Here is a 25379-nt window from a genome sequence, read left to right as displayed (position 1 = left end):
GGATGTAACTAGATATAGAGGCATGATTGGGAACCTTCTATATCTAACGGCAAGTAGACCTGACATAATATACAGTGTATGTGCATGTGCTCGGTTTCAAACCGATCCTAAGAAATTTCACCTCACAGCTGTGAAAAGATTTTTTAAATATTTGAAAAGCACTTGTAATGTTGGGTTATGGTACCCCAAAAACCAACCCCTTGACTTAGTCAGCTTTTCAGATGCTGACTTCGCAGGCTGCCATATCGACAGAAAAAGTACCAGTGGTACCTGTCACTTTCTCGACTCTTACCTTGTTTTTTAGTTTAGCAAGAAACAAAACTCTGTTGCTTTATCTACCTCCGAAGCCGAAGATGTTGCAGCTGGTAGATGCTGTGCCCAAATCCTTTGGATGAGGCAAACTCTCCAAGACCTTGGAGTGAGTTTCGAATCTTGCCCAATCATGTGCGATAACACCAGTGCCATAAACTTGAGTAAAAACCCCATTTTACACTCAAGGGTAAAGCACATTGACATTTGACACCACTTTCTGCGAGACACCATTCAAAATGGTGATGTTTCTCTAGAATACATTGAAACTGAGAAACAACTCGCAGATATATTCACCAAACCACTAGGTGAAGAGCGTTTTAGTTTCCTAAGGAAGGAGCTTGGAATTTGCAACCCATTTGGTTGAAAGATTAAACATTCTTTCATGCATATTTATTCCAAAAGACCGGACTTAAAAAACCCCTTCAAAATTCATAATTTTCTAGGTTTTCAGGCAATTCTAGAATCTACCTGTCGACCGCCTCAAATCTTCCGGTTGACTGCCACTGACAGAAAGAAATACCGGTTGGCCGCCACCATCTACCGGTCGACCGGCGCCACCGAAAACTCGATTCTAAACTCTTTTAAAATAGATTTTTTGAACCTTTTTGCCTCATTTTAAAAACCCCTTTTAGCCTAAAACCCTATTTTGACTATTCCTCTCCCAAAACCCTAGCTTAGAACCCATTTCTAACCTAGTTTCTCAAGATCCTTTCCTTTCCCTCTTAAAAACTCTTGCCTTTCTTCTCTTCTTACGCCTTTCATCATCATGGACTCTCACCGGCCACACAGAGCCAAGAAGACCATTGCTCAAAAGGGAAAACGGAAGGCCTCTGACAAAGATATCTGGTTCTTCTCCTCTATTGCTCAAGAATCATGGGATTTATACATTTCTCGACACATAGAGCAAGGAAGAATCATCAATTCCGACTCTTTGTCCAGGTATGACATCAAAGACCTCTTTGATGCTTTGGGATGGGGCAACATTCTCAAACTAGAGTTCAACTGTTATCCCCACCTAGTCAAAATGTTCTTTTGCAACCTTACTTTCTCTGGTGAAGGTGACAATCTTCTAGTCCATTCCTATGTTAAGGGAGTTCCTATAGATATAGACATTATGATGTTAGGAGAAATCCTAGACATCTCTGTGGAAGGGGAACTCAAATACTACCAATCCAAGACCTATATAGAACAATTCATGGATGTTGACTGTGTGTACTCTAGCATCATGAAGGAATATGCTAATACTCACAAGATTAAGGCTAAGGAACTCACCGATATAGGGAGGATTGTAAATCTCATCATCTCCTACAACATCCTACCAAAGAGTGGTCATAGAGATGAGGTCTCACCATTCCATGCTTATCTTACCTACTGTATCTGCAAGACTGTGAGCATCAATCTTCCTTACATTTTGCTCAAAACCATGATTATCCATGGTGACAGCCTTCAAAAGGGAAATCTTCCCTATAGAAGGATGATTTGCCAAATCCTGGACCACTTTCATGTGGATTTCTCTGGTGAATCATTTGAGCCTTTTCCTAAAGAGATCAATATTTCCATTATTCGCAAGATGCACCTCCTTCCCAAGAAGACCACTGCCTCTAAAAAGACTGATGCTGGACCCAGCTAGCCACAGCAACAAGGAAGTGATGATGAATCAGTCTATGCGACTGTCGGTCTGTCGCCGATCTTCAGAAGGCTGGGAACATCATCCTTGCCCAATTGGTGAAGATGGAAAGAAAGCAGAATGAGATTCTCAAGCTCCTACGCGAAGACGAGGAAGATGAAGATGACAAAGAAGAAGAAGAAGAGGACGCAGAGGATGAGGATACAGAGGAATAGGAGTTCTTGCTCCTTTTATATAATTTTATTTTACCCATTAAACTCTTATTCCATTTTATCTTGTGGAACCCAGTCTTTGTTTTAAGTCTTTCCCATTACTTTTTGTTGAAATACTCTGAGATACAATGCTGACCTATGGTTATTTTTCTATGTGTTATGTTAGTTTAATCTTTTTTTTCCTGGCACATACTCAGGGGGAGTATTTTAATATCTTGTGTAGTTTTGGTTCTCTTTTTGCTGTTGACAAAAGGGGGAGAAGTATCTATCTTTGTTTTGAACTATTTCTGGAAATGACTTAAAAGTATCTTATTGAACCTTAAACTGTGTTACTGTTATTTCTTGTATTTGGTTATATTACCTGTGTTTGTTTGTCATCACCAAAAAGGGTGAGATTATTAGGAAACATGTTCACATTCCTTAATATGTTTTGGTGTTAACAAACAAACATACGTCTTTAACTTGGTTTGGACTCTCAGTAAAAGTTATAGGAAATCGAGTCACGATTCCAACACAACTAGTTTCGGGTTAATCCGAGGTCGGACCAAAAAGTTATGGTCAAATCACCGACGATAGGTTAGTATGATAGAGTTCTGACAACAGAATCTGTCAAGCTGGCGGTCGATCGGCTAGAAGTACCGGTCGACCGGAACTGTCCGAGACCATAGCCGGTCGATCGGTAGAAAGTCCTGGTCGACCGGTGTCTCCCTGGAAAAGCTCCAACGGCTAATTTTTTACCACAACGGCTCTTTTCGGTCGACCAACTAATTTTTTATTTACAATCCCATTTGGATCTATACATCGAAAAGAATTTAATTTCCATTAGTGTAACCTATTCACCCCCCCTTTAGGTTATTTCAGTTACAACCCTACTCAAGTGCTTCAATCTCCCCTGCGTGTGATCTGTTTGGGCCGAGGCTTTGAATGAAGGAAGGACTCCCATATATGACCTGAACCCTAGTATCTTGGCTTCTATTGAGAACTCCTATTGTGAGATTCAAGACCTGCAACTCAGGCTACCTGAAAGCTACCGCCCAGATCTGATTTGCAGTAGTCAAATACTCTTTGTGCCCTTGAGGTCTGCAATTAGTATTGCTGGATTCGATAGAACATACTATGGCGATCCTCCGTTTTAATTTGTGGGCTGAATCGATGGATCTGGAAGGAGTTCTCATCACCACAAGCTTTTACCCTTGCTGCTGGGCTTCTGTTTGTGTCTAGAGGTTGAAGACAACCTTATAAAGTGTGTTGTCTTAAACCCTTATTTTCCTAAAGTGCCCCTTCTTTTTATGCCTATTCTGGTTTGTCCTTATTTTGATTCCTATTCCTAGTTTGTCCTTGGGGCTATATGGTATGCACGCAAACCACTTTTACTTCCTCTTAGTTTAGTTCCATCTAATTAGAACACTTCCACTCCTTTATAAATTTTACCTATTTACAGAAGTGCCACCTTCTTTAGAAACTTGAGTTTATTTACTGTTCTGCCATTAGTTTTTTGATTTATCTCACACTTGGACGGTTCCATATGAGAGATCCAATTCTGGTTTTGGAACTCGGATCCACTTCAGTTGCCTAGGCGCATTGTTGGTCTCACCTTGATCTTTACCTCCATGTCTAGTCGAAGAAATAGAGGGACCAAATTACCAAACTCAAATTCATAATCAAACAGGAACCCAAAAATGTGGAAATAGAAATGTTTTCCTTCATAACCCATAGTAGAAGAATCAAACTAAAAAAAAACTTGTAATTAAACAAACCCTAGCTTATGTCAGTTCTCACATTGGTATGCAATCTTTGGTTGACTCCAAAAGCTGGTCCCAGTTGGACTGTACAGCCAAGCACACCATTGTTTGTTTCTAGTATTGGGGGCCTCAGTTTGATAACAGAATGAGCGCCCATCTGTTACTGAGCCTATGTAATAGATAAACAGCACTAATGGGAGAAAAAAGCAGCCTTTGGTATGAAGTCCTCAAAGAGACCTTGCTTGGAGAAATTATCTGCCAATGCAATTAGAAGTTCATATGTGATGCTTAGGCATGCATTTCAGAAATCAGATGAGAGATTCTCCATGAACCATTCTTTATGCTAATGAGTCACCCTCAACCAATAACTAATCAGATCTAGTCTTTGTGTTTCTGAATTCATGTAGAAGAGAAAAAATTTCAGCCTTAGCCAAACTGGAGTACATATCACCACCTTGAGTTATCTCTAAAAAAATACTTCCAATCCCTTTGGGGGAATTCTCATGAGCACAACTAGCACAGTCCCATTTGGTGAAGTTCTTAGCAGGCAGGAACGGACTCCAAAATTTCAATGCCACAAAGGGGTGAGAAACAAATTTTCTAGAATTTACTTATCCTAGTGCATAACACATTGCTACAAAGGATGTAGCCTTGGCATCTGAAAGGGGAAATGTGAGGGGTGAGCACGGGTATGCTCAATGAGTGGTGGGAGCAGACAAGCACACGCAAACAGATAATGCAAGTATAAGCAGACAAATAATACAAGTACAAGCAAATAAAGGATGCCATGCATACTCAAGCAAACTAAAACAAATGTAAAAATGCATGCTTGACAAGTCATCTGATGCTCATGATCCAGTTTTATTCTACATTACCTAGCAACAAATACTAAGTCCAAGGTATCAGTGCTACAACAACATAGATTGTATCCCTGGTCCCGAAAAACCCATCTGTCACCCAGTGATACAAACTAGATTGCGGGTCAGGAGTTTGCAGGTCCCAAAAAACCCATCGGTCAAAACCCCTGATGGGTAATAGCCTCGGTCTTGGAAAACCCATCGGTCACTTGGGCTGTCGAACAGTCGCAGTCTTGGAAAACCCATCGGTCACCCGTATTGTGGGGCAGGCAGCCACGGTGCCGGAAACCCATTGGTCACCCGTACTGCATCACCACCCCTAGGATCAGCCAACGCCTAACCCCTACTGGCAAGGGGCGTAGTACTAGGGTCTGTTAATCCTAACCATGCATTCTATATGTATCCAATCATACATCAGTGGCCATCACTATTATACCGACCTCCAAGCCCACAATTGGCCACGCTGTGCCTCAAACCATCGTAGTTACAATCATTACCACTTGTCAAACAACACACATCCTCTTCTGACCTCTAGGCCCACGGTACCGGAAACGCACCGCGGCCACACCGCACCCTAGACCGTCAGAGCCACAATCATAATTATGCTACTAACCTCTGGGCCCATGGTACTGGAAACGCACTTTGGCAACGCCGCGCCCCAGACCGTCAATATCATAGTTACAACTGTGAATTCCATCCATAGAACCACAATCACACACAATCTCATGGGCACCTGCACGTGTCCCAATCTTATCTGAGTTAACTTACACATCTCGAATCCATCAGTTCACCATCCATCATTAAGATATTCAGAAATAGGAAAATAATGCACATTCACAAACAATAGATGGATGAACATAAAAAACAAGCAAAAGGAAAAATATAAGAAACACTCCATAAAGAAAGGTTAGGGCACCCACTCACCTTTGTAGTTAAGGTCAGACAAGTCACTTCTCCGAGTTTGGTAGATTCCCACACTGAAATTCAACTTCCCTATTCCATAACATACTTAGGTTATCAGGTATATAACTAAATTCCTATTGCTAATCTAATTCAGTTAGTTATTCTTATTCCCATTCCCTTTTATTAATTTTCTGTTCAAATAGGAATCCTATTCAATTTCATAATTTCTAAGATTAAAGTCCATGGATAATCCATCAACTAAGGGCTATACTGTCCTTATTCCATGTCTGTAGTAAGTTCAGTAGGGTACAGGACAATACAGTGGCCTTTCTAGCCTCTGAAAACTCAACCGGCTGGAGACCTCTGGAGCCAACCGGCCTGCCTGTGGTCTCCCGCCTGTTGCCCCTTTTCTGCAGAATTTCGATTCTGCCAGTATCCTGCACAATTTAAACTCTGTATTTCATGCACACTTCTCTGTTTTGAAGTCCCAATCTCTTAATAACAGTATAATGACTTAGATTAGATCTTCAATTAGTCCATTCAACATTTCCATAATTAAATTCTCAAATCATACATGCAATTTCAGCAGAAATTTGAGATTTCCCTTAAATTGAACCAATTTCTCATACCAAATTATGAATTGAAGGTGGAATTTCAGTATCTAACTTCCAATTTAATGATCCATTCCCAAATTCCTCATGCATGCATAGAATCAAACCTTCAATTCATCTTGCATGTGTCTCTAAAACCACAAATCGGTGAAATTAATAGGAGATTTCACCTCAATTACAAATTAAATTCCTGTTTTAAGAATTTTAAGCAGAAATCTTAGTCTTCCAGCCCTATTCGGCCTTGAGTAGTGAGAATTCCCCTTTCAGATTTAGAGAATCCTTCCATTTACATAATGGAGACAAGTTTTCATACATCTTTGATCATCAACTCATGCTGAATTTCACAGATTTTCACCTTAATCTTCCTATTCAGCCAAATCGGCCAACCCAAGCATCATTCTTCAACAGGTGCTGTCCCAAAACCTCAATTTCCTCTTGATTTCCTCCTCCTCTTCTCTTCTTCTTTTTCTTCTTTCTCTCTTCTTGTGCTTGCTGCGCAAGGTACAATAGAGGTTGAGCTGCTGTTCGGTAATCTCTCTCTCTTCTTCTTCTTCTCCTTCCTTCCTTCTTCTTTCTTCTTTCTTTTCTTTTCTGGTTTCGTTCTGTTCTCAGCAGCAAAGAGAAAGGCTGAACCGACCTTTCCTCTTTTTATATCCCCTCCACAATCTCCTTTGGTGTAAATCACATATATATATATATATAATATTATTACACTTAATGATGTAATTATTCCTAACTTCTGTTTATATGTAGTATTAACTTATTCTATCTTCAAAATACTTACCGTGTGTGAGTGGGGCCCACAGAATCAGAAATCCTGATTCTGCCAAGTTAACAGGCCTGCCTGTCATTCCCAGGGCTCTCCCGCCGGTTGGGTTAAAACTAGCCTCCTTTGGTCTAAACAACTCTCTATTACACCTAACCCCTATTATAGGTATATTTTACCTGTTAGGCCATGCCATTATTGGCCTTCTCTGCCTGGTATCTTGCCTGTCCACAAGGAAGGTAGGGAAATGAAATTAGGGTGTTACACCTAGGTCATGGGTTTATCGAATCAGCCAGCTTGGGCTCTTGGCTGAGTTACCCAGCTTGCATGAGCTGATTAGATAGGAATCTTAAGTATTTTATTTCAGCACGTCTTTCAGGAGTTTAATTTGTTAGTTGTTTAATTAAGCACTTGTCGTATAAGTCAACTTAAGTTGTACAAACTAAATAATTTCTAGATTCAGTTAGTTCCTAATTCAATTATGCTTGTAACAGTTCTAGTTAAGAGTAGGATTTTGCTTTCAGTTTATTATATATACATTGTAAGGCCTAAAGCCAGGATACGATTGATTGATTTATAAACTTCTGGGTTATCTTTGGCTAAGTCTCTGTGTGAAACAGATGGGGTGAGACTCCCTTGACCTTTGATAGAATGATGGGTCCTTAGCCTCTTCTTCTCCCTCCTTGGTTCTATCGATTCCTATTGGTGCTAACTGCTGATCTGAGTATCCACCAAGGGGGAGAATTCTACTGCTGAATTGTGATCTTATCTGCTATTGAGTCACTGAAGATGTACTTCTGGAGGAGTTAATTAAGATCTCTGCATTCATGACCCTGTGATATGGTTTTATGGGGAGATTTACTGTACCTGTTACTGATCTCAGATCCCCTGTTGATTAAGGTTGCTGTGCCTTGTCTGGATCTCTAATCTAGGTGATCTCAATGTTGTTGGTCAACTCCTATTTCTTGGATTACTGTGATTGGATTCCTAGCAGAAATAATTGATTTTCTAACTTGTGGTTGCTATGTTCTATCTCAGTTTCCATCCTGAACTGTTTGTCTACCTGTTTCTGTTCTGTCAATCAGATCAGGACCAGATTTTGGGGTTTCAATGGGACACCCAAGAGTGCTACTAGACCCCAGTTTCAGGCTGTTCTGAGGCCTTGAATTGCTGCTATTAAAAATATCTTATTTCTGCAACTTTGCTATTTTAGATCTAATAGTTTTAAAAGTACTTTAAATCCAACCCTTGGATTCAAGTAATACTTTGGGGCTTGCGTTGTGCCATTGCAAAGGAGGTTCAGTCCAAGTTTCATCCAGATCTGAATCATAGATTGGGAGTCATTAGATTCTCGCGTTTTTGGGGTTCCACTTTCAGATTTTAGTGTCTTTCAAATTGCTTTCAAACTATCCATTATTTCTCTCTCATCCTTTTAAGGTTATTAATACTTGCTGTGGGGGATTAATTCCTAGAGTTTGACCCTCATCTGACATGGTTGACTTTTCTGTTAACCATGGTTGACTTTGGTGATTTAACTGTGTTCTTGAGATCCCTTTAGTTTTTTGTGTTCTTGAGATCCTGCTGCAAGATTGGGTCTAGTAATTAAACAGGTCTGATCTTGCACTAATAATACAGTGGATCATCTCATCTATGGGCAAGATATGGATGATCCACACCAGAGTTTCTGATTGTCAGTAGAGTGAGTGAGCCATAATGTATTGGAATCTGCTGAGACCATTCTGAAAATCTGATCCAGACGAGGTTCTAAATTTCAAATTTTAGTGGGATTTCAACTCCATCGAAACTGAAATGTTTATGCAAAATGGTCGAAATCCCAACGAGATTTGGTCCATTTTGGTGGTAATTTTGTAATGGCCATTTTGATGCCCAAGATCTGGAAAGTTTCCCAGAAATTTAAGGGATTTCATACTTAAGCATGTTTTTACATTTTGAATCATTAGACTTGGGAAACCCAAAGTGATAGTTTGGCTTTAGACGTTATGACATATGATGGCCATGTTGCCCTTTGCATGAAGAATCTCTTAAAGTACATCACAATAGCCCTATGGGTGGAAAATTGAAAATTTGAAAAAAATGGCCAAATGATGTCCACCACCCAAATGTTGAAGTGGATGCTTCACAATTGACCACCAAGCCTTGATTCAGCAGCAAAATGAAGGATTTTGCATAAAAAAAAGGGTTTTCTAGCAGTTTTGGAGCCCCTCAGGTAAAATAGAGCAAAAGCATTTTGTCAACAATTTCAACGAATAAGTCAGTTCTGTCAAAATCTTGCTTTTTATATATGACCCATGTTTGAAATTTTGCCAAAAACGAGTTGAAGTGACCTAAATTTTGCCGAAATCTGTAATTCCCTTTCTCTGCATGGGATTTCGTTTCCACTCATCTTGAAACGACAGTTATTTCGCCGAAATTTCAACATTTAGGATGAAATTCGAACCATGGATCCAGATCCCATGATCCTTGTGGAGGAATCCATTCTCTCCTGCCATGTTTGCATAATAGATTCAGATGAAGCCCCAGAATCAGTCTAATATTGTATTCTGATAAGCCATTTCGATAGTAATAATTTGATCATAATCTCATCAAGCACTACTTCTCAAGCATCAGTCCCAAGGAACTAAAAATTCTGCTTTCGACAACCAGATGAACTGTACAAGAGCCTAACAACGAAATGAAGTTTCAACTTGGTGGCCTTTCAAAGGGCATCCAGAATTTTTCAGTTCTTCTCTCTTAACCATATATTCTGAATTTGATCAAGGGCGGCATGCTCATTATGCATCTCAAGTAACCCATCTAATGCCTCTACCTCTAGCCATTCTTCTCATCTTTTTGTTTTGTTGAAGAACAGACCCTTTGTACCATGGGGGTACAAAGGTCACATGTGGGTGTCGGTGGCATCACTTAGATGCCTCTCTTGACCCCCACGCTACTTGGCTTAATATTAGAGCTAGGAGATATTATTCTGATTTGATTCGTTTCCTATTTTCCCTTGTTTCCTAAATAGGATTGTTTCCTATTTACTAGTTTCTATTTTGTCTTGTACTTGGTAATTATAAACAAGAAAGCAAGGGAGACTGCTATTCAGGTTCTGTTAACTAACAATCTCGGTTCTTCTCTTTTTCTCTCCTCTTCTTTTTGGGTGGTTGCTGGTTGTTAGGTTTGCCTATTTTTACATGGTATCAGAGCCATAAATATCCAGTAATCCCCTTCCATTGTTCTAGGTCTGGTTCTACAGCAAAGGATCGATTCCCCTATTGGTTGTAGCAACCTGTGCTGTTTATCTCCATTGTGATCTCCCTACTGTTTGCAGCAACATGTGCTTTATCTCCATTGTTTTTTCCTGGTTTATGATAATACAAGGACAACCAGGCTTCTCTCTACTACTACCATGATTAGGATGCTGTTCCTCTGAATTCGCGACTCACTTTCTGAGTTTTATATTGCTGCTGCCCCTATTTCTGGCCCTATTTACTACAAGTATTGAAGCTGCTTCTGCCTGCTGCCTGCTGCCCTACCTACTGATGCTGCTAGCATTTTGAAGGCTGTTTCTGTTTACCCTAAGGAAGACTCGACCTCAGTATCAGCCCCTTCTATTGGCTTGATCAGGTGCCGTTCAGTCTTCTTTTGGTACCTGCGGCTGCTCTGTTTTCTGAAGGTTTTTCTGCTGCAAAGTTTCAGCCATAACTTCTGGCCTAGTTCTCTAATCAAGCTCAGGTTTTGGGGTTTTATTCCCTTCCTCAGATATTGTTTCTGCTACAGATCAGGGTGTTTTGTCTTACTTGGGTTCTCTACTACTTGTTACCTTATTCTCATCCTCTATAGTTGAGTTTCTACTCCTTGCTGCTGTGATGGCTGAAGCGAAGGCACCTACTGATCCTGTTCAATTCCAGGTGACTAATATTAAGCTTTCCTGGGTTTCTAACTATCTTCTGTGGGCCCGTGCTTTAGAAGCCTATATTCATGCTAAGGGGAAAGCTTCGGTACATTACTAATAACCCCCGAAGGATCCTACTACTAAAACTGCTTATGATGATTGGATACGTGAGAACTCCATTGTTAAAATATTGTTGTGGAACAATGTTGACCCTTCTATTGCTTCCAATGTCATGTTTCACACTCTTGCCAAAGGGGTTTGGAAAGACTTACAGGAGAGTTTCTCATAGGGGAAAAATATTTCTCGTACCTATGACTTGTAAGAAAAGATGTTCAACTTCACGCTAGATGACAGAACTCTTAATGAGTATTTTCGTGAGTATAAAGGCATTCTTGAAGAACTCCAGATACATTAGCCTCTTACCACTAATCAAGATCAATAATGAATTATTTGTTCATACAAAAAAAGAAACAACGTCCTGAATTCCACGTAGCAAAGTTCTTGGCTAGATTTCATCCTAATTATCAGTCTGTTAAAGGTCAACTTCTTACTGGAGAGAAGGTGCCCTCTTGCAATGAGGTCTTCTCCCGTTTTCATCGTTTGGTTACTCCGTTTAAGGCTAGACGTGGTCATGGTTGTGGCGTGGTTCTTGTGGCCGTGGTACAGGAGGACAGCCAATTGGCAAGTCCTCTCGTCAATGCAGCTATTGCGGTAAGCCAAATCATACTGTGGAAACATGTTGGGAAAAACATGGTCGGCTGGTGTGGGCTAATGAGTTGGCCAATACTGTCACTACTGATTTTGAACATAGTACTTCTGGAGATACCACACTTGCATCCGCACCAGGCGTTTCTTCCACTGGTATTGTGCCTCGCATTGACTTCAACTACTCAAGCGTCTCCAACAGCTTGAGTCTGCATCAGCCTCCACTTCCACTGCTACTTTTGCCCACACAGTAACTTTGCCCTTCTTGCCTGTACTTCTTCTACGCCATTAATTATTGATTCCGGTTCTTCCTGCCATATGACGGGTAAGTTCGACTTGTTTTTCTCCATTTCTAAAGTTTTTAATTCTTCTCTTGTTATTCTTGTTGATGGTTCCTTTACTCAAGTAATAGGTCATAGTGTGGTCTCTCCTACCTCATCTATGAATTTGTTCCTAAGTTTCCCTTTACTCTTCTATCTTTCAGTCAACTTACTAAATCTCTCAATTGTTCTATTACATTTTACCCCTCTTATTGTGTCTTTCAGAAGCTTCAGACCAGAAGGACAATTGGTGGAGGGCTTGAGGGGGCTGGCTTGTATTATTTGGATGGCACTGGTCTGACTACTATTGCTGCTACTTCTACTAGTGGATCTCCACTTCATTGGCACTTCTGTCTTGGGCATCTCTCCTTATCTAAGCGTCAGTTGATGATCCCCAGTTGTCGTGCTCCTTCTTTAGTGCGAGGCTTGTGAACTGGGGGAGCATCGTCGCTTGATGTTTACTGCTCGTAGTTTCATAAATTTGCATCCACCATCCCTCACGTTTGCCCTAATTACATCATCCCCCCTCACGTTTCATTTTTTACATTTAAACCCAAAAAACTAACACCGTGAGTGAGGTGTGAAATGGAAAGGGCTTTTTTACCCTTATTATGTCTTGAACTAAAAATCCTAAGTCTAAAGGCCATTTTACCCTTATGACATCTTCAAACCTAAAATCCCTAAATCCCTAAATCCCCAAATCATAGGTCGTTGCATTTTCCACCAAAGTGAAGAGAAATCTCCGGCGAAGTGAAGGGAAGTCGTCACCAAGGGTTTCTTGTTCTTCCAAATCTGCTCTGTTTTGTTCTTTTTTAATCTCCTTTATGATCTCGTTTTTCTCTCAAATATGGAATACAGACCATTAGAACTCACAATGATATCTGCTAAAGACATCTTCAAACCTAAAATCCAATCTCTAATCTCCAGAAATTTCATTGGCGCAGAAGATTAACCCCCAGTGAAATAGTGCAACCAACAAGCCCAAGCAACGCCAAGGCATAGAATCCCCTGTTCAAATCCACAAACCAGAAGAATAATAAGATGAAGAAGCAGAAGAAGGAGAGAAGCAATTCTTCTTAATTCTAGAAATCCAAAAAATCCCATTTGCAGAAAATCAAAGACTCAATATAATTCGAATCTGGTAATTTATATTTGAAAGACTCACCCTCTCATACGTTTCTTGGGATCTCCAAATGCGTAGCCATTGAAGTAAAAGTATCGACCAACAATGTAAACAAAGCCAAACCCAGCTGCAACCACAGGGAATTGAAGCCCTCCAAGCAGAACCAATGCAAAGAACACCGGCATCATCTCCAGCGAGTTCTGGTGCTCTCACTGTAACCCACCACCACCATCCAATTAAATCCTCAAAACCCAATAAAAAAAATCGAAATCCCACAAAAAAGAAATGAGATTTCAACCAAAAGATGGATCTTTTTATATTAGAAATCAAACCTGAACGCAGTTGAAGAGATTGGCATCCTTGTTCTCTGATTCTAAGGCGTATAGGACTGGATAAAACACCTTATACCTGCAAAAAATCATCAACCATTAAAGGGTTTTGCTTTGATTGATGAAATATAATAATTTTTCCTCTTTCGATTTTGAAAAATGAAGAGTTATTACTTCTTTCGGGCTTTGCCGACTTGGGCGGCCATCCAAGCATTGAAGAAACCATAGAGAATGAACACCAAAATGACATAGCCGTACTCCTTGGGCAGCAAATCAATCACAGAAGCCATTCTTTCTGGATTTTTCTTCTCTGATCTGAAGTTCTGAAATGAGAGTTGAAGACGATTCTTTCTTGATTCTTTGTAGGTTGAGCCCTTTTATCAAGTCGGAAGAGATGATTTACTTGGGTCGCAAGTCGAGACAACCCACTTTTATTGTCATATTTAACTGGTCCGTGTGTAAGAAAAAATCTCTTTGAACTGCCGGCGTGGGTTGTATAAACAAAAGTCTGAGGAATCGGATGAGATTGAATCCATCGATTCGGATCAGTATCGATTTGTTTGATCTGATTCTTATTGAATCCGTCTTTTATTATTATTGATCTGATTCGCGTTTCCCTTCACTTTGCAGGAAAATGCAGCGACCTATGATTTGGGGATTTAGGGATTTTAGGTTTGAAGATGTCACAAGGGTAAAATGGTGTTTAGACTTAGGATTTTTAGTTCAAGACAATAATAAGGGTGAAAAAGTCTTTTCCATTTCAAAAACTAACACCTCAAAGTCTTTTCCATTTCAAAAACTAACACCTCACTCATGGTGTTAGTTTTTTGGGTTTAAATGTAAAAAACGAAATGCGAGGGGGGATGATGTAATTAGGGCAAATGCGAGGGGTGGTGGATGTAAATTTTTTTTTTTTATTTTCATTAGTTCATTCATATATTTGGGGTTCCCGTCGGGCTAGTAATATATTAGGTTTTTTGCACTTTGTTAGCTTTGTTAATGACCATTCTCGGTTGACTTAGGTCTACTTGTCAAAAGATCGGTCACAATTTCTTTCTGTGTTCAAAAACTTTTATCATGAAATAAAAACTCACTTTGATGCGTCAAATAAAAATTCAGTCTGAAATGCACTTGAGAACTCTCTGAGATCTGCTTATCTAATGGCATGATTCATCGAACCAGTTGCTCATATACTAAAAAAAAATGTTACTGAGCAGAAATTTCCGGTCTATTATTGTCTAAATGTATATTCCGAAGCAGTTTTGGTGTGATGCAATTCTTACTACCTGTTACTTTATTAATCGCAAGCCCTCGTCTTTATTGGATAATTATACCTCGTTTCTATTTCATATCTCCATATGTCTTTTTTTTTTTGGATGAAAATAATTCATTACCGAGAGAAGAAGAATATACGAGGGGAAAAAGGGGGGAGGGAAAGGGGGAAGGGTGAAGGGAGAAGGGGGGGAGGGTAACTTAGGAGTCAGGGGGTGTGGGATAGGTAACCTGAAGGTTCCAAGAAGAAATGATATGTGAGTTTTTGGGGGAGAAAAGGGATGGGGCGGTTATATCGAGGGATGAGAGCCTGGGCTTTAGAGGCAACATCAAAGGAGATTGATTTCCAAATCTTGTCTGGGGATCTAGATTTGGCTGTCCATCTCTGAATGTTACGCTCCATCCAGAGGTGGTTTATAGTAGCGCAAAAGGCCAGTTTACCAATAGTGTCACAAATGGTCAAACCAGAGAATGACATGTCTACCCAAATACATTCTCTGTCGGAAGGATTGCTCTTCTAGAAGGCTAGCATTTGGAAAGGAAAGATTTCTAGACATGGCAAGAAAAGGGTCAAGAGAAGAAGAGATGGGGGATATCCTCAGTAGTCGAGGGGCATAAGCAGCAGGAAGGGTTAACAAGGATATATGGCGATGGATGAGGAAGGATTGGGTGGGAAGACAGCTGGACAAACATCGCCAGAGAGTGAAGCTCTGGCAGGGAATATAACCTTTAAACCAGACAAGTTTATGCTAGGCAACAGTCGGAGAAGGGGAGCGGACATAGGACCAAGTAGAGGCAGATGAGAATATCCCATTGGAAGCGGGGAGCCAAATACAATGACCATCTCGACCTCTCTGACCAGGGGCAGGGGGAAGGGAGGACCAAAGGTCATGAAGAGGGGGGGAGGAGGGGGCGACCAACCGTTGGGAGAGAGGATAGAGGAGACCCTAGCATTAGCATGAAGCCCGGAGGAGTATATAACTCTAGGGGAAACCAGGTTGGACAGAATGCTCGAAGAGTGCCAAGGGTCCTATAAAGAGGTGGACTGACCATTTCTTATTCTATAGGAAATGGCAGTGAGAGCCAGGGTCTTATGCTCGAGGATTTTCCTCCAAATCCAGGAGGCATCCAAAATGGAAGGGGCTGTCCAAAGGGAGTGGTTCTTGAGAAAGCCGGAGGATCCAGTCAACCCAAATGCTTTTTTGCTTGGAGATAATCTTCCAGATGAGCTTAAGGACTCCAATAGAGTTGGCATCTTTAATTCTTTTGATTCCCAGACCTCCTTCACATTTGGGGAGGCAAACCTTCTTTTAGCTGAGAGGCTTGAGGAATTTAGAGGAGTCAGAGCCTTTCTAAAGGAAGGAGCAAAGAAGACCCTCGAAAGACTTAATGACAGAGGCAAGGAGGATGAAGGTGCCAGACTAGTAAAGATACATGGATTGAAGGACCGATCTAATCAATGTAAGTCTGCTAGCCAAAGACAGGAGTTTTCCTTCCAAAGCTAGGGCCTTTTCCTAAGATGGTCGAGGAGAGGGGTGCAGTGGTGGGAGGAGAGCCCGGAGGAAATGAGTGGGAGAGCCAAATATTGGATAGGCAAAGATCCCAACGGGATACGAGAGATACCAGAAAGGTTAGCTTGGGCCTCAAGGGAAATACCAAAAAGAAAGATATTGGACTTGAGGGGCTTAATTTTGAGGCCGGAAATAGATTCAAAGGAATTAGGGGTGGACATGATATTGGAGATGGATAATGGATTAGCTTTGGAGAAGATCGTGATATCATTAGCGAAAGCCAAATGGGAGAGGAGGGATTTGCATTTCGGAATAGGAGAGATGAGGTGGAGGTCAGTGGCAGATTGGATAGAGCGGGAGAGAATTTCTAAGGAGATAGAGAAGAGGAGGGGAGAGAGAGGGCAGCCTAGCGGATTCCTTTCCTCGTGGGGAAGTTGCCAGCCAGGCTTCCATTCACAAGGACAGGGAATCTGGGAGAGGAGATGTAGGACTGGATCTAGTGCACGAAAGAGGCCGGGAAGGACATTTGAAGCAGGACATTGCTAATGAAGCCCCAACTAATCTTGTCAAAAGCTGTGGATGTCGATCTTGAGGAGGGCAGCCAGGGAGTGAGATTTGCGGTCAAAACCACGTACAATCTCATGGCAGAGTATGATATTATTCGAGATGCTTTTGCCTGCAATGAACGCGAATTGATTTGGACGGACAAGAGAGTCAATAATTTTTTGAATTCTATTGGCTAGGATTTTAGCAATGAACTTGTAGAGGAGGTTGCAGAGAGAAATGGGTCTAAAATCATTCATAGAATCAACACCTTTCTTGGGGATAAGATAAAGGAAGGTGTGATTGATCCAACCAATTTGATTGGGGTTGTAGAAGAAACTATGCACCACCAAGATGAGGTTCTTGCGGATGGTATTCCAACAAGTAGAGAAGAAGCCCATGCTGAAGACCTCGGGGCCTTATTAGCCTTATGGGAAAGAATGGCCGAGAGAATTTCTTCCTCGCTGGGGATGGATTGGAGGAAGGGGAGAAGCTCGTCAAGAGCAAACTTGTTGAGCAGATTGGAGGGGGAGGGGGAGGGGGAGGGGGAGGGGGAGGAGGGGCGGTTGAAAAGCCTTAGGAAATGAGCTTAGGAATGTTGTTGGCATTATTCCTAGCTTTGAGGGATCCATGGAAGTAAGCCGAGTTAGAGTCTCTCAGTTCAAGCCATTTGATGCTGGATTTCTGTCGAAGGAAACTTTCTTCCTGGTTAAGAAGCAAGGAGAGATCAGAAGTAGCTTTTCTTTCCTCCTCAACCAGGATAGGGTTATGGAGATCAAGCTAAAGTCTGGTTTGGATAGAAAGGAGATTTTCATGACCTACAGAAACCTGAGTAGTGATATTGCTAAAGGTGGTAGAGTTCCAAAGCTTTAAGGTGGATTTAACATTCTTAAGCTTTTTGGTGAAAACAAGGAGAGGGGATAAGGAGAGGGGATAAAGAGTGGGGGAAGGGAATGTTCTAGGCACCCTGGACAAGAGACTGGAAATTAGGGTGGGAGATCAACATATCAAAGAATTTAAAAGGTTTGGGACCGTAGGAGCGGAAGGGAAGGACATGGAGAGACGTGGGGCTATGGTCTGAGATACCAGGAACACCAAAGTAAGCTTGAGAGGACGGGAAAACATCTAACCATGCTTCATTGACAAGGGCCCTTTTAAGCTTGCAAGCCACTCTAGAAGTGCTAGCTCTTCTATTATGCCAAGTAAGCTTAACCCCCGACCATTGAGGTCATCAATGCAATCGTTGAATGAGTCCACAGCTTGAGAATCAATAGGGTTTCCTCCAAGTTTTTTATGGCTGTAATGAATAACATTGAAATCTCCAGCAATTCCCCAAGGCCTAGAATTCACAGAGGGGGCTAAGGAAATCAGGTTAGCCTAGAGGGGATTCCTGATGGAAGCCATATTGTGAGCATGGAGAGGAAGCAGATGAAGGGCCTAGAGGTGTGGGAGAGGAAATATGAGTGACTTGAGAAGAGGAGAAGAGGCAAGAGATGGATAGGTGGGAGGGGTCCCATAAGATCTAGATCCTTCCATTGGGACTGTGAAGGTAGTAGGAATGGAAGGACTAGGATGGGGGCAATCAAAGAGGCAATCCGAGAGGTATTGACCTCAAGAACACGGGTTTTCAGAAGGCAGTAGAGACTGGACTTCGAGGAGCAAATGAGGGATTTAATTTTTGCTTGTTTAGCCGAGGAGTTGAGCCCTCGAACATTCCAGATGGTCCAAGGAATCATTTAGAGGTAGGGGAGGAGGGAAAAGAGCCAAAGAATGCTTGGACAAGTTGCGAGTGCTATTTGGGATTGAGGGGCTGGAGGCGGTGGGGTACCTACGGCTGTAGCCGATGATGGGGGGGGGACAGAGCTGTTGGAGGTGGATCTTGTTATATAATGGAAGAGGCTTTTTTGGTTGGTTTTTTATGGTTGCTGGTGGAGGTGGAAGTGGAGGTTATAATGGGGGTTTTAAGGATAGAGATGGGGTGGGGGTTGTAAGGGATGGGGGTGGTATGATTCTTCCAAGGCTCCTTAGCCAGGGGATCAGGGGTGAAACTGTTCAAAACTAGAGCAACACCTTCACAGGGAATTTTATTCAATGACCCAGGCCAATTGAAGTTCTGGTCAGAAGAGTGTTGCTGGTGTAGATAATCTGTGGGGCACTGCTATTGACTTGGGCAGTCACATGGAGTCCCTGTGGAGCAGGGGCACTGCGCATGAACCTTCTTGGGAGAGGAAGCCGAATGAAGCAATCTCAGGTTGGAGATAGCAAGGCTTTCGAAGGCTAGAAGGTGAGAGCTTTCCATGATATGCGAGCCTTCAAATGCCAAAGGAGGAGAATTGCAAGGTTGGAGGCTGATGTAGGGGGTGGAGGGGCCTTCCAAGGCCTGCCAAGAGGAGATGTCTTAAGAGCTGGAGGAGAGAATCAAGGGGCCTTCCGAGGCTAAAGGGGGTCTCTGGAGCAGCCGTCAGCTATGGAATCAGAACTAGGGGGGTTGGCGACACTTCTAAAGACAGGCGCAGAGGCTTGAACCACATCGGAGAGAGGACCAGGCATCGTCGGATGATTGAGAAGAGCCGAGCAAGGATTAGGTCCTTTCGTGGCGACGATATCAGTGGAAGTGCAAGGAGACGATGTACTGTTCAATGTCGAGCAATTGCCGTGGATGGGCGAGGGGCCAAGAGTTGGAGTGATCCTCAGAGAAGAGCCATGACTGTCACGGGTAGTCAGGTTAAGAAGAGAGGGGTTGGATGGGTTGGTTGGGTCGGGTTGGCTAATGGGTAGGATATGATTTTTGAAAGGATGGGTCGGGTTGTACAAATTACCTGGGTACAAAGGGTGGTCTTCTGGGTATTTAGAGAACTGGTTTAATAAGTGAATCAAAAGGAATTGGTTCAGTGGGACAAATAGGGGTTCATAACTGGTTTAGGTTAAATGGTTTGTATGAGGTTGAGTTGGGTTCAGAGAAGTGATCTCTTGGTTCGTGGGCTGGTTAGTCGCAGGGATATTAGCAACCATCGAGAGTGGCTATAGAGGTGGGAGAGACGCTTTGAGGATGGGGGAGAAGTTTGCCAGGGTTGAAGTAGGCTCGGCCTGACAAACAGGAGCAGAAGAATCCATTGATGGGAGAACTGAGGTAGTTTCATAGCTGGGTAGGGTAGCAAGGTCGTCGTCAGTAGCCAAAATAGGGTCTGCCATCTCAAGTATCGAGAATGGGTTGAGACCATAGTTAGCAAAATGGGAACAACAAAAAAAGGGAAATGGACGGTATGGGTTTTAAATAGCAAAATTTTTCGAATGATACGGTCAAATAAATGGTAAAAAAAATAGAGAACGATAAAAATAAAAAAACGGACGGTACGGGTTTTAAACGTGTAGATTTCAAACAAACGGTACTAAAAAAACGGTAGTTTACTCATATAAATTAAGGAATTATTATATGAATATCTGCATTTAGTGTTCAAAACAACTACAATATCTAACATTAATGCCTATACATCCCATGTCTCATTATAAGTTTTAAGACATATCATTGAATATCATCCAACACCAATTCTAAATTCATACACTATACATGTGTGACTAGGTTATGGTGTTGTTTATTGTTGTCAACATAGTCAACACACTCTCGAAGTGATCTATGTTTAGTTAGAGTTAGGAGTCAAAACTTTAGAAATATTTTTCAGAAAATACATCAGGTTATAGCTTAATTTCGGGGTCCGTGAATTGAATTTGAGTTGAATGTAATATCATGAGAAATATAGTCCATTACGTTAGCTTCCAGTTGGTGAAAGAATTAGGTTGATCAGAGTTCGGGAGAGAGATATATGGTCAATTAAGTAGACATTATGTTCAAGAATCAAGTCTTAAAAAATTCCATAAAAAGGGGAATGTGTTTTAAATGTGTTTAGAACGGGAATGCTTGAAGTTTGCTGTTTTTTTAAGCATCTTTGGGAAGCATACGGTAAAATGTGTTTTAAACGGTAAAAAACGGAACACGTTTCTACTAACAGTGGTTGAGACCAGTGGGTAAAGAGATCGATTGAGAACCAGAGGTTATAACATTGTTGACGAATGCCGAGATTGTTGCCGGATCTGGAAGCGTCTGCCGGGATTTGCAATTTTTTATTTTTTTAATTTTTTAATTTTTAATTTTTAGATTTGTTGCATGAAACTGGCATCTTGGGAGGGATTGTCGATCTGAGTTTTCCTGGTTAAGTCATATTGATTATCAGAGACTTCCTTGGTAGATCTCGGACGCTTGTCACAGAGAGAAGTTTGGTGGCCAAAGCACTTGCAGGAGCAGCAGCTTGGGGGGATCCAATCATACTTGACATCCTGATCAAACACATGGCCATTTCCGTCTAAGATTTTGATCGAGTTAGGGAGGGTTTGATCAGCCTGCACCTCGATGCAAATTCTTGGAAACGATAACCTGCCCATCACTTTGGTTCTCTTGTCGGAGTAGAGGGGTTTGCCGATGAGGGAGCCAACTAAACTGAGCCCTTTAATGCACCAGAAATGCATAGGTAGGTTGGGGAAGATAACCCACAGTGGGATGGAGGTGGGTTTTGATTTATTGAATGAAGTATATTCATCCCATTGCCGAAGGAATATTGGCTTCTTCCCAACATACCAGGGTCCACCGTTGATGGCTACGGTTTTGTCAGAGTCGGCATCAAAGTTGAAAATGAATGTTCCGTTGTCCATTATGCAGGTGGATAGGGAGCACACAAGTTTCCACTGATTCAAAAGAGATGACTTGACAATGGAAAAGGGAGGTCGGCTTCCCAAAAAGGAACCTACAACATAGTTCTTCCATTTCGAAATTTCCAAGTCCAGAAAGCTAGGAGGGCAGAGACCTACAGGAGAGGAGTTGATGGTAGATAGAGGGAGATAGAAAAGGGTGTGGCCGGCAATGTGTGGAATGGTTGGGGGGTAAGGGGGGACAGAGGGGATGTGTGGAGTTGGATTTGGAAACAATCGATACCCAGGATTGGTTGTCAAAAAGGTTAATGTCATGAGAAGTGGTCTGGTTTGGAAGAGACGATAAGGGGGAATAAGGCAGGGTGGAGTTGGTTGGAGGTTGAGGATTATTGAAGGGGATATGGGGGGTTCCGATGGCAGGAGCTGTTGCAGGGGGAAGAGGCATCGGAGTTGCAGAGGTCACGACATCGGGTTGTAGAGGTCACGGCATCGGGTTCATACGTCAATCTTTTCCTCTGTGATTTTTTTACCTCTCCATGCATCTTTGTTTAGTCTACGTCCTCGTGTTTTTGGTTGTGTGTTTTGTTCATATTTTACAACCTCAGGTTTATAAATTATCCCCTCAAGCTGTTAAATGTTTGTATCTTGATTATTCTCGAACTCAAAAAGGGTTTAAGTGTTATGACCCTTTTTTTCGTTGCCAATTTGTTAGTATTGATGTCACTTTCTTTAAAGTGTTGCTTATTATTCTACTTCTATTCCATCCCTGGCTTTGCCTGCAGCTCCTCCTAATGAACCACCTATTCTGGTTCTTATCTCTCTTGCCGATGAGCCTACTCTCCCCATAGAGTTGTATCAGCAGCGTCGGAAGACTGTGCCGCAATTCTCCACTACCAGTCCTTCTCTTCCCACCGATTAGCCTGATCCTGGTATTGTAGGTCCCTCTAACCAACCCATTGCTCTTCGGAATGGTACGCATTCTTGTACTCAGAAATCCTTTGCGGCCTATCCTATTGATAGTTATGTGTTCATTTCTCATCTTCCATATTTTTGTAATCTTGCTTTTTCCTTGTCTCCTAACTTTGTTCTTAAGTCTCATCATGAGGCCTTGTCTCACCCTAGGTGAAAGTAGCTATGAAAACGGAAATGGATGCATTATTATCTCATCAGGCTTAGACTATTGTAGATCTACCTCTTGGGGCAAGGATCTTGTGTGTTGTCGATGGGTGTACAATATCAAGTATAATCTTGATGGTTCCATTGAGTGTATTAAAATGCTGTTGGTTGCCAAAGGATATACTTAGACCTATGGTGTGGATTACTTTGAAATCTTCTCTCCGGTGGCACGGCTAAACTCCGTTCATGTTTTTATTTCCCTTTCTTTCAATATGGATTGATCTCTCTATTAGATGGATATCAAAAAAACTGTTTTTCTATATGGCAACCTTCAAAAGGAAGTTTATATAGAGCAACCTCTGAGGTATGTCGCTCAGGGGGAGAATTTTGGTAGAGTATGCATACTTCATAAGGGCATCTATAGGTTGAAGCATTCACCACGTGCTCGGTTTGACAAATTTAGCTTTATTGTTCTTCGTTATGGGTTCTCATAATGTTACTCAGATCACTCTGTGTTTTTTTCGGCACCAAAAGTCTAAGATTGTTGTTCTTGTTGTTTATGTCGACGATATTATTATATCCGCAATGATGAAGCTGGTATTACTGAAGTTAAATCATACCTTCAGCATTTCCAAATGAAGGACTCGGGTCCCCTTTGGTACTTTCTAGGCATTGAAGTTCTTCGGACTAAGAAAGGGATTAGCTTATCCCAAAGGAAATATGTACTTGATCTTTTATGATATGGGGTTGTTGGCTTGCAAACCAGTTGATACCCCTATGGATCCTCACCAGAAGTTTGGGGCTACTGATGGTGAAGACTTTGAAGACAAATACCGGCATAGGAGATTAGTGGGAAAACTTATTTACCTTACTGTCATTAGACTGAACATATCATTTGTTGTTGGAGTGGTTAGTCAATAATGCAATCTCCAAAGAAGATACATTGGGAGGCAGTCTGTCGTATCTTAAAGTTTTTGAAAGGAGCTCCAGGGAAGGGGCTCGTCTATCGTCCCAATGAAAGTGTCGATTTATTTTGTTTCTCTGATACTGATTGGGTTGGTGCTGATGGTGATAGGAGATCAGTCACTGGATATTGCACATTTGTGGGTGATAATCTTGTTACTTGGTGAAGTAAGAAACAATCTACTGTTGCTAGGTCCAGTGCAGAAGCTGAGTATCGAGCCATGGCACATACTGCTGCTGAGTAAATGTGGTTGAAGTCATTACTTCATGAGTTGGGTTTTCTGATCACTTGACCTATGAAGATATTCTGTGATAATCAGGCGGCTATCTATATTGCAAGTAATCCTATGTTTCACGAGAAAACTAAGCACATGGAAGTGGATTATCATTTTGTGTGTAATGTTGTTATGAAGAAGTTAATTGTCACTCCGTTTGATGCTCCCACTAACCAACTTGGAGATATGTTTACCAAACCCTTGTTTGGTCCTACTTTCAGAAAAGGATGTTCCAAACTGTGCAGGGGTGTTTTGTATGCTCTAGCTTAAGAGGGAGTGTTGAAGAATGGACCCTTTGTACCATGGGGGTACAAAGGTCACATGTAGAGGTCAGTGGCATCACTTAGATGCCTCTCTTGGGTGCAAAGGTCACATGTAGAGGTCAGTGGCATCACTTAGATGCCTCTCTTGACTCGCACGCTACTTGGCTTATTACTAGAGTTAGGAGATATTATTCTGATTTGAATTTGGTTTCCTATTTTCCCTTGTTCCTAATTAGGGTAGTTTCCTCTTTACTATTTTCTTTTTTGTCTTGTACTGAGTAATTATAAATAAGAAAGCAAGGGAGACTGTTATTCGCGATTCTGTGAACTAGCAGTCTCGGTTCTTCTTCTCTTCTCTTCACTTGTGGTGGTTGCTGGTTGTTAGGTTTGCCTATTTCTACATGTTTTAAGGTGGCTGGTGTTGCTAGGGATTCTTTACGAAAAGTAAGTAAAAACTGCAAACTGTAACATCCCGTATGAGGTTGCCTTGATATAATAGTGGGGCAAAGTCATGAAGTCCTGGGTAGAAAAATTCATGCAGGAAGCTAACTATCAGAATAATTTACAATTTGTTTTCTTTTCCAATTAACTGAGGATGTGGGAATTAAATATGCTAGCTTCAATTTTTTCAATCCAGAGTTTCATGGTTTGGTAATTCCTATACAGTAGCAATTGGTGCTGAATATTGAAATATGGCTCACCACCAAGCAATGAGGGTATAATTTACTTGCGGCTGGTCTAGTGTAGGTCAAATGGTACGAGGAGCAAAATTGCTAGATCTAGGTTTCTGATCACATGTTAACTTTTTCCTAGTTGGATTACATTTATTTATATCTGCATTCTTTTACATCTTTATATTTACTCGTCTTTCTAAAAGATTCCAGTTTGCTTTTGACTGGGACTGTATCTGATATTTGTGGAGACCATGTCATAATGCTAATTGTTTCAATATCAATTTCATGACTCAGGATTTGGCATTTGATTTGTCCCTCTCTGCCTTGCTTGGAGATAATATCTACAATTTCGGGGAATTGCTAGCTCATCCAATTGTAAGGGCGTTTCTGCTTATTTCTTAAACAATTCCGGCCCTCCCTAATGCAGGAGTAGATTACAAGTACCCCAACCCAAGGTTTATTTGCAATAAAATAAGCCCAAATGACTTATCTACATCACTCCCTCCCGTCCCCTCTTTTTGGTTTTTTGTTTGTAGCTTAGAAGGTTTGTTATATGGACCAAAATTGTTGGCTTCTTTTCCCATAATGATAATCTGTTTGTAGCTGTATATGCAGAATCGTATCATTGTTATTTTTTAATGTTGAATAGAAGACCAAAA

General features: G+C 41.5%; 1 protein-coding gene across 1 annotated transcript in view; it reads left to right on the top strand.

Moving 5' to 3' along the window:
• Nucleotides 1-25379, top strand: part of LOC122094115 (26S proteasome non-ATPase regulatory subunit 13 homolog B-like) — a 105722-nt gene that overhangs the window by 36287 nt on the left and 44056 nt on the right. The window contains exon 3 of the mRNA XM_042664792.1: nucleotides 25015-25095. Within this exon, the coding sequence (XP_042520726.1) occupies nucleotides 25015-25095 (81 nt within the window). The remainder of the gene's footprint in view (nucleotides 1-25014; nucleotides 25096-25379) is intronic.

The sequence above is a fragment of the Macadamia integrifolia genome, chromosome 11 (genome assembly GCF_013358625.1).
Source record: "Macadamia integrifolia cultivar HAES 741 chromosome 11, SCU_Mint_v3, whole genome shotgun sequence".
NCBI lineage: Eukaryota > Viridiplantae > Streptophyta > Magnoliopsida > Proteales > Proteaceae > Macadamia > Macadamia integrifolia.
Note: the sequence above shows the minus strand (reverse complement) of the source record. Positions and strands in the feature narration are given on the sequence as shown.